Genomic DNA, 10,122 nt, shown 5'->3' on the forward strand with positions numbered 1-10,122 from the left:
TTTAAATTCAAGCTAATGTGCTAATGTGTTTGTAATTGAGTGTATAAGTATATTTAGCAGTTTTTGTTGGAATATGTGTTTGAAGGATTTGTAAAGAGCATTGTTAAAAAAAAAGTTAGCATTTTATAGCATTTAAGCTAGCGGACTTTTGACATGCCAGTTTGCCAATTGTTCTCTTGTTGTACTTCAATTCTCATTTATTGATTTATTGTTATAGAGTTATAGGCTAAGCTTAGGGATTTTATTTTTAAATAAAAGTGCAATTCAGCATATAGGAATATTTATTTTGTATTCACATTTAATGCTATTTTGAAAGTGCAACAACACTAACATTTCCTAAAATTTATCCTGCAACGCATTGAATATTCCTAATTCGATTACTTGATTATTCAAACTAACTAGTTCGTAAATTAATCGTCTACTAAAATAATCAATAGCTGCAGCCCCAGCACCTAAAACTAAAATAGTTAAAAAAAATAAATAAATAAAAAATCTGTCAGACCTAACGGAAAATGATGAAATGTTCTTTAGTATAATTATTTACTATGAGTTTTTGGGTGAAGTCATTTTTATTTGTCATATCGACTCGGCAAACCCCTTGAAAGTTTTACTATTTGAATATGTTGCTGTTTTTCTACCAATTTTCCACAGGAGAGAACACAAAAATGGTTTCTCCGCACCCATCATCCAATTTCCCAAACGTTTGGTGCCTTGTACTCTAGGGGTGGGTACCTCTTGGTAACTCACGATACGATTTAAAATACAAAGCTCACGATAACAATGATCTCACGATATGGCGATACAACGATAATCAATACAATTGTCAGGAAATCATTCTAGGATATTTTGCAAAATGAATAATAAACAGAAGAACAAGCTCTTCATCTTTCTGCTCTAGGTTTATCACTAGTAGACGTCCAATTCATTTGAACTGGGAGACTGGCAGCAAATAAACCCCCTTCCACTCCAAACGGGCCCCTCCCAGTTCTATGGCCCATCACTGGCAGCCAATGCCAGGCAATGAGGTAATTCTGGGCCATTTCAAGTCATTCCTGTTGATTTTCAGTCACTTCCTGTTGATTTCGGGGCATTTTATGGGTCACTTCCTGTTGATTTTGGGTTAAAGAACAGGAAGTGACCCGGGAATCTCCCAAATGAATAGGCAGCGACTCAAACTCAACAGGACCTGTTAAACCTGTAAATGCCCCGAAAATCGGAAACCGTGACTGTGAATGCGTCATCACTGTCAGCCATAGAGTTAACTGAGACACTATTATGGTGCAAGATTTTGGTAGCAACTTGTTGGTGGTTCTTTTTTTTTTTGAAACCTTTTTAAAATAAGATCTCGATTCTTGGCATGAGCGTATCGATAACCTTTCGGGATGCAAAGTATCACAATACAGGGTGTTCCAAAATGGTTGACCCCATTCTAAATGCCCATATCTCGGAAACTACTTGATGGATCTTAATGAAACTAAATACACCTTATGTTGAAGGTCATACGTTTTATTGGTTAAATTTACAAAGAAATATACAAATATTTGTTGGTTTATGACAGATTTTCATAAATGTTCAATATGAGCGCCGCCTGTGACTCTGCACACGTCCAGTCGGTACTCGAGCTCGTGCCAAACTCGCTGTTGCATGTCTTTGGTAACAGTTTCCAATTAAATTCTTCAATGTTAACTGGAAGAGGAGGTACAAAGACTAGTCCTTTCACATAACTCCAGAGGAAAAAAATCACACGGAGAAAGGTCGGGTGATTGTGGTGGCCATTTTAGAAGCAAATAGTCTTCTTCACTATCTCAACCGATCCATCTCTCTGGCAGAACCTCAAACGTTACACACAAAAGCTTGAAACGTTTCTACACAAGCTGGGAAAATTTGAGGTCCTTCCAACGAAAATTGTCAAAATTATTGGCCTACGAAATGGGGTCAAACTTTTGGAACACCCTGTATATCACCATTTCGATATGTTTCTCACACCCCTATTGTACTCAAGAGTAAAATGAGTCATTCCAACAAGAATCCTCGTTCTGACAGACTATCATTTCGGGTAAATCTTGTCACATTGTTACAGTCAGTATTTTAACTATTGTGTGGTTACCTTAACTAGGCCATGGGCATTGGCAAGGTCACTGTTGGGATGACTGCTCTCGTAGAGCTTCTGTAGCAATGAAGGAATGCCTTGCCATTTGGCCCGCGTGTCCCTCTCCTGAAGGAGACCCCCTGGGAGCTACATCACAGGTAAACCAGATTAAAACACACGAAGGCAAGAAATTTAACATAATAATACATTGTGTTTCAATTAGACATCATGTGCCGATTACCGGTTTCAAGGTATACCGTGGTATGAAAACGTCAAAGTTTCAAAACTGCAAAGATTTTCCGTCACACCATCTCTATGGTATTAGCAATAATTTATGTCCCAAAAATGCAAAGAGAAATCCCTTGCTTGCAGGTGCAAGGCTCAACCCTCCCCCACTGTCAGTGTCAGTGAGTCAGCTGTGCTACATGATGGCTGAAACTCCTGAACTTTTTCCCCTATTGAAGAAAACGGAATCACTGACATGGGAATACTTCTGCTCCAGAAAGGTTACAGATGGCCGCGGCTTAGAGGAGGGCCAACCGACATGTAAAACATGTTTGCGGAGGGTGGCTGCCGAAGAGGCAATACCTCCAATATGATTTCGCATCTATACAAAATTAAAGGTTAGAAAACACTGCCATGAAGCTATGAGAGTTAACTCCATTGTGTTTAGTGCGTTTAGCAGTGGTAAAACATGATTTTTTAAAATCTCTGACAACTGTGTTGAGAAACAGTATCTTGCAAACATAATTCGAGTCATACATACTTGCCTTTTATGGATTTAAAAAAAAAAAAATTTCAGTATTTTTGTTTTGATGGTAATAATGTTGAGCTGTGGCTGTGGGTTTAGGCTCAACCTATAGGACTGCATTTACCATAATTTCCCGAATATAAGGCGCACCCATGTATAATGCGGACCCCAAATTTACTTGTAAAATCTAGGGGATATTATTGTACCCGTTTATAACGCGCACCCTAATTTTACCACCAATAAATAGAAGAATACAAGAAAACAGAGCTCGTGTACAGATACAGAAATGTCATTTTGCTGACTGGGGAAACACAGCACAAGCATAGCACATTGGTAATTCAAAACATTACCATAAACTGACAATATTTACGGTAATAACATGATTTGACAATTTCTCCAACTTACCAGAATCTAGGAGAAAACAAAACAGATGTGACTTTTCTTTTAAAGGCTGCTGTATAACTTGCTCGTTTCATCATGATGAATAAATGTTTCTTCCATGGATTGATACGGTAAAATGTTTCTTCAACACAACGTGGCCGTGTCAATTTAAAAAAAATCGGTTTATATATATATATATATATATAAAATATATAAATATATTTCTGTCTCCATCCATGTATCCGTTTATAATGCGTACCATGATTTTACAAGTTGATTTTGGGGAAAAAAGTATGCGTTATATTCAGGAAATTATGGTATTCTAATTTAGAATATTCTGTTATTTTTTTAATTATTTGTTTTAACTTAACATTATACTTATGTTCCAATTTGCTAATGTGTTTTGAAAAATATGAATCCTGTTCAATAGAAAAAAAAAAGTTTTTTTCTTTGAACCCAGATATCTCAAAGTGACACATTTTACAGCTGTAATTGCAAAACGGTGATACCGTGAAAGCGTGATATTGTGGTTTAAGGTTATCATACCGTCAGAATATCATACCGGCACACAGTGTTGTTAATAACGGCGTTACAATATAACGGCGTTATTTTTTTCAGTAGTGAGTAATCCAATTAATTACTTTTCCCATTGTGGCAACGCACTTATCGTTACTGAGGATGGAAAAGCGTGGGTTATTATGCGTTACTATATTGGTTGAATGACGCAAGAAAAGTCTGAGGGAGACTGACTCACCGAGACGACAGAGCAGAGCAGGAGTGGGGAGGAGGCAAAAAAGTTGTGACGCCGAGCAAACGCGATGCTATGTGGCTCCGATAATACCTGACTGTAGCCGATAACCTACAAACTACACCCACATGATATGGTAGACATGGTAGATATCGCATATATATATATAGAACTAGATGCGAAATGACAGACACGGCGGCATTAGCAACATGTACAGTATAGGAAGTAGATGCGTTAGTAAACAGCCGCCATCTTAGAGCAGTAGACTTCTTAGGAAGGCTCTGTTGTGGAGAACCTTCCTAGTGAACCTAAGTAACTTTTTATCTAAAATACTCCTAAATGGGCAAAAGCTTGACTTGAATCTATCTTTAAATGATGAAACAGTTTTAAAACTTACACATGTCAAAAGTAGACAGAAGGGAATTAATGCAAAAATTGGAGCGATTTTAACCATTTTTAACGGTTGATTCAAGGTAAATTAGGGTAAAGAATTGGGATAGAGCCAATTGTCCCAAAAACCTTTTAAACTTCACATACTGTGACCAATAGAGGTGGGAATCTTTTGGCACCTAACATAAATCGATTATTGATGTTACCACCCCCTGCGCTTTTAATGTTTTGTACATTAGTTTCAAAATTGTGCAAAAATCCTCTCATGCTAAACCAAACTAATATTTCAGTATCATGTTAACAGTTTAAAACAATAAAATACTCAAGTCCCATTTTGTATCAGCAGATTTAAACTGCATTCAATTAATTTAATGATGTGAATCAGCCGTTAAAGTTGTTTAAATTCTCCCGTTATTCCATAATTTCCCTTTTGTCTACTTTTGACATGTCAAAGTTTTAAAACTGTTTCATCATTTAAAGATGGATTCAAGTTAAGATTTTGCCGATTTTGGAGTATTTCTTTTTATATTTTTATATATTTTTTCAATAAAAAGTTAATTAGGTTCGCTACAACAGAGCCTTCTAGAGAAGTCTACTGCTTTAAGATGGTGGCTGTTAATAACGCGGCAACTACTAAACGGCAAGTCTGTCATTATGCATCTAGTTCTTTTCACATGTTCTACCGGCGCCGTCGTCTGTCATTTTGCATCCAGTTCTTTTCACATGTTCTACCGGCGCCGTCGTCTGTCATTTTGCATCTAGTTCTACATATATGTTATATCTACTATAGCCGTATGTGGCCGTATGTTTGTAGCAACTAGCAACTGGGCGTTGTTTGAAGCAGCTGTCGGCCGCAGTCAGGTATTATTTTTATTATTTTTTTATCTAGCGGCATGAGTTGAACATGATATTTACTCTCGGTCCGTTCCTCATTGCGTCCCGAAGACTGCGCTGTGTTTTAGGTCTGCTTTAGCTGGTACAATTCAATCATCGGAATTTGGATTTTTCTGAATCGTTCTCGAATCTTCCGAATCGCGAATAATCTTAGAATCGGAAATTTCGCACGCCTCTAGTGACCAAACATGAAAATTATCACCAGTTACTTTGCCAAGTAACTAATTACTCTTACATTCAGGTAGCTGAGTTACTAACGCACTTTTTGGGAGAAGTAATTTGTAACTGTAATTACTTTTTTATAGTAAGATTAACAAAACTGCCGGGACATACCTTGTTTTAAAAGGAATTTCTCTGATAAAACTCAAACTTTGTGGTGACATTTTGGAAATGATGCTTATGCAAAAAACTTTTTTTGTCCCAACTCGTGTGAGACTCAAGTTGAATCTTTAAACAGTTCAGGTGTACCTCTTGAAAAATGTAGACATGCAATGACAGGTGGATCTAAAAGTGTTGTTTGACTGAGAAGCACAAACATACGAAACAATGACGTAATTGCATTTGACCATGAATGAATAAGAGGTCGTAAAGAACAAGTTCTTGTTAAATTGTTGGAAAAACAGCTGTTGTCAGCGTGCCCTTTTATGGGAACCATTCTTAGTGGTCGCTGAACATTACGTAATCACCTCAGCAATGCTGATGGCTAAGCTAGTTAGCAGTCTAATTGTCTGATAATCGACTGCAACAGCGTGAAACCAAACTTTGTTAACGTGGTGTCATTATTAAGTAATATTGGCGAGAGATCGTTAAGTAAAACAGCGACCAAACAGTAGTCCTGTGAGCACTCCTTGTTGCTTATGCTAAGCTAACGCAGGCTAACAACAATAGATTACGCGAACATTTTTGCCTGAGCAGCAAGAAGGGAAGAAAGCGAACTACGTGTTCGACTTTATCGTCAGAAAATGACGCAAATGTCGCGGTCGGCTGTATATCGTGAAGCCAAACGAGGGAGCGCGTCGGCAATCACGTCTGCCCGATAGCGCCTTGCTTTTCAGGCAGCACTCCAAAACGCAAATCCCTGGTTTGAGGCGAGCAACTTTGTGACGTCTTTTCTTTCCTAACGCACATCGCGTGGCTTACCTGTGTCCCACGACTAAAAGTCTGCCCTGTGATTTGACTCTCCGTCAACTTGATTACGATATTACTTTTGCAATGTCTTTGTTTTGCCCCCGTAGAGTGGCTCTCGGAGCCCTTAAGCGTCGCCATTATTTCTTCTTCCTGAAGTGAGCTTCTCAGGCAGGAAGTGCATGCGCTCATCAAGCTTCAGGGCAATTAAGCGCCATCTTCTGGTCGAGTAGCGTCATTGACAGAAATGTACCATTTGATTGCTTCATTTATCAGGGCAAGTGACTATTTTTGGTTAGTTAAAAAAAAAAAAAAAAAAGTTTATTAACCACCCGCCATCCACATACGTAGACATCACATTTTGGGTGATGTGGGCCACATGTGCATTCTAAAAGTTCATATTGTGGCCTACATCACACAAAAATATGATGTCCTCAGATCCCTGGCAAGAGCCTACAAAGGCTCCAGTACGTCCAAAACAGCGCTGCCAGGGTCCTGATAAGGGTGCGTAAACACGAGCACATCACTCCCATCCTTCACACCCTACACTGACTCCCTGTTCACCTCCGTATTTAATTCAAAATCCTCCTTCACACCCATCACTGTCTACACGGTGTAGCCCCCACCTACCTCACCGAACTCCTCACACCAAATACTTCAGCCAGAACCCGGTCAGGCCAACTGCACTGTCTACTCCTGCCCAGGACTCGGCTCAAGACTATGGGCGACAGTCTATGGAACGCCCTCCCAAGCCACCTCAGAGCCCCGCAGACAGTGGATGCCTTTAAAAAAAGGACTAAAAACCTACCTTTTTAAAAAAGCTTACCCTGGCTAATTTTATGCATCTTATTTTATCTCATTTCCATCTGATTTTATCTGTTTCTGTCTATTTTTGCTTTTACTCTTTTATTCTTAGTCTTTTTATTTTATTACATGGTAATGTGCCCTTTGAGATTTGTTTTTCAAATGTAAAGTGCGTTATAAATAAAATGTATTATTATTATTATGTAGATGGTCTCAATATTATGATGCGTTTCTTTTTAGCTATTATTATTAATCATTGTTTTAGTGTGAATAAATACATTTATATTTGAATAAAAGTGTTTATTATTATTATTTTTTAAGAAGTAATGCAATTAAAGTAGTGTTGCACCGATACCGATTATGATACCCCGCTGTGTGGTTTCGGCTGATGCCAATACTGAACCTATACCCCCATTCAAAAAAAAATTATACATACATACATACACTCTTTTAATATTAAATTGCTGATGTTTACCATAATCTTGGAAGGGTGACATGTGGTTCATTTTTTACGGCCATTTTGGTGACCAGCAGTTGGAAGCTACAGTCATGTGAAAAAATATAGGACACCCTATAGAAGCATAAGCGGATCTACTATTCAGGTGAAGTAGGCGATCACCTAAGGCCCCCAACCAGTAGGGGGCCCCCAACCAGCTGCCCTTGCCCCGACGAGCAAGGGCTTGGGCCACTGGAGCCAGCAGCACCCCCAACTATTCGTCATGTATAATTATGTCAGCATACCAAACAAACAAATACCAAAACAAAAACGAAAGCCACACCCGCACTACAATGGACTGTTCCACGACGACGGACTGAGTATCAGTCGCTCAGCTTAGCGCCGTTTAGCTCGCTTAGCTCCGTTTAGCATCGCTTAGCTGTTCCTTAGCTTCACTTAGCTCTCCCACGTTTTTCACGCCACTAAGCTCGCTATTTTTACAGCTCACTTGAATCAAAGTGCAGTGAGGGAGAAGTTGAGAACAGGCCGCTAATGCCTCTTTTAACTTTCTTCTTCTTCTTCACACCGAACAGAAAATACACAACAGCACACCCTGTGGCGAAACAATGCAGCACGGTTCCAATCAGTCATACAATAACAGCTGGTTAACAGCATTTACTAACGAAAAAAAAAAATCTATTACTATTAGTGACACCACAAGCAATGAGGAAGAATTTTTTTTTTATGGATTGTAAAGCCTTTGGTTAGCGGTTTAGCGACCGTACCTCCGGTGAACATTTCAAAATAAAAGCACGTCATGTTCGTCATATAAATAACGATTTCTGGAGTTAATCCCACATACTTCAGAATTAATATTATAATATGTAGAGTAAATACTACAGAATACAGATTCTACACTAAGAATAGCTTTCAAGGAACACTCTTTATGACAAATATGATTAGCAATGAATAATTATTATAATTATTATACTATTATTATATATAGTATTAGTAGTATACTATAGTAATAATGCAATGTTGTAAAGGCAAAGTCAGTGTTCTGAATCTGTTTACTTTCCATTCTTTTGCACTAGTAAATACTATCAGCATTTAACCTTATTGTTTATTTGTAATTAATTATTGTTATTTACATGATTATTTGTACTTTAATAAAGAATTTAAGTGTTCCAAAATGGTTTTGTGAATTAATAAGCGTAAAAAAAAAAAAAAAAAAGAAAATTATTAGATTAGTCGACTAATTGTAAAACTAGTCGGCTGACTAATCAGGAAAAAAATTGTCGTTTAGGACAGCCCTTGTGTACCGGAACGTATTTCCTCCACACCCTTCTCACCTTTTTAACCCCTGACCCATGAAGAGGGCCCCTGGATATGTTCACCTTAGGCCCCAAAATTGCCAAGTCCACCACTGTGTTTTCGAACATATTTGGTCATATGGATATTTAATATCAATTTTAACAATCCTGAGAGATTCAAGTAATAGAACTAAACAATTAAAACTCAAAAAATATTTTTCATAACTTTCTGTGAAACATAATTTTAAATAAAAGCAATTTCTGTTGAGGAATAAATTAGGACGCCCCCACATTCAATCCCACTTAAAATGGTTAAAATCACACACAGAGTTATCGCATCAGGTGCACATGATTAGAACATCATTACCCAATGTTTTGAAGGAGGCGTGCCTTATTTAAACTTCACATTTAGTTTGGTGAGCCCCTGACTGTTGAAGTGAGAGAAAACACCATGGTGAGATCACAGGAGCTGTCTAAGGCCTTCAGGAAGAAGATTGTAGACGCTTGTGAGTCTGGTAAGGGATTTCAAAAGATCTCAAAAGAATATAAAATCAGCCACTACACTGTCTGGAAAATAGTCTACAAGTGGAGGACATTCAAAACAACTGCCAACATGCCCAGGTCTTGCCGTCAAAGCAAGTATACCCCAAGAGCAGGCTGCAAGATGCTAAAAGAAGTCTCCAAAAACCCTAAAATGTCATCACATGACCTACAGAAGGCAGTTGTGAAAGTGCATGCCTCTACAATCTTCAAAAGAAAGACACTTCATAAGTTTAATCTTCATGGAAGGTGTGCAAGGAGGAAATCTTTGCTCTCCAAGAAGAGCATGAAGTCCAGACTGAGGTTTGCCAGAGTGAATGTAGACAAAGACCAGGACTTCTGGAATCATGTTCTTTGGACAGATGAATCGAAAATGTTATTATTTGGATACCAGAACAGAGGACATGTTTGGCGTAAACCCAATGAAGCATTCCAGATAAAGAACCTCATACCAACTGTCAATCATGGAGGTGGAAGTGTCATGGTTTGGGGATGCTTTGCTCCAGCAAGACCTGGCCAACTCACCATCATAGAATCCAGCATGAATTCTATCGTGTATCAGAAGGTGCTTGAGGAACATGTAAGATGATCTGTGAAAAAAATTAAAGCTGAAGCGAAACTGCAACCCCGCAACATGAAAATGACCCAAAA

The 10,122-nt window shown here is 38.3% G+C and overlaps 1 protein-coding gene across 1 annotated transcript in view; it reads right to left on the reverse strand.

Moving 5' to 3' along the window:
* The window catches only part of trpc4apa (transient receptor potential cation channel, subfamily C, member 4 associated protein a), a 40,093-nt gene extending 33,531 nt beyond the window's left edge, over positions 1 to 6,562 (reverse strand). Inside the window, exons 1-2 of the mRNA XM_057847286.1 lie at positions 6,394 to 6,562; positions 2,108 to 2,236 (exon numbers count right to left, since the gene is read on the reverse strand). Coding sequence (XP_057703269.1) covers positions 2,108 to 2,236; positions 6,394 to 6,519 — 255 coding nt within the window. The 5' untranslated portion in view covers positions 6,520 to 6,562. The remainder of the gene's footprint in view (positions 1 to 2,107; positions 2,237 to 6,393) is intronic.
* Between the last annotated feature and the right edge of the window lie 3,560 nt (positions 6,563 to 10,122).

This window comes from Corythoichthys intestinalis, chromosome 9, assembly GCF_030265065.1.
Source record: "Corythoichthys intestinalis isolate RoL2023-P3 chromosome 9, ASM3026506v1, whole genome shotgun sequence".
NCBI classification, from domain to species: domain Eukaryota; kingdom Metazoa; phylum Chordata; class Actinopteri; order Syngnathiformes; family Syngnathidae; genus Corythoichthys; species Corythoichthys intestinalis.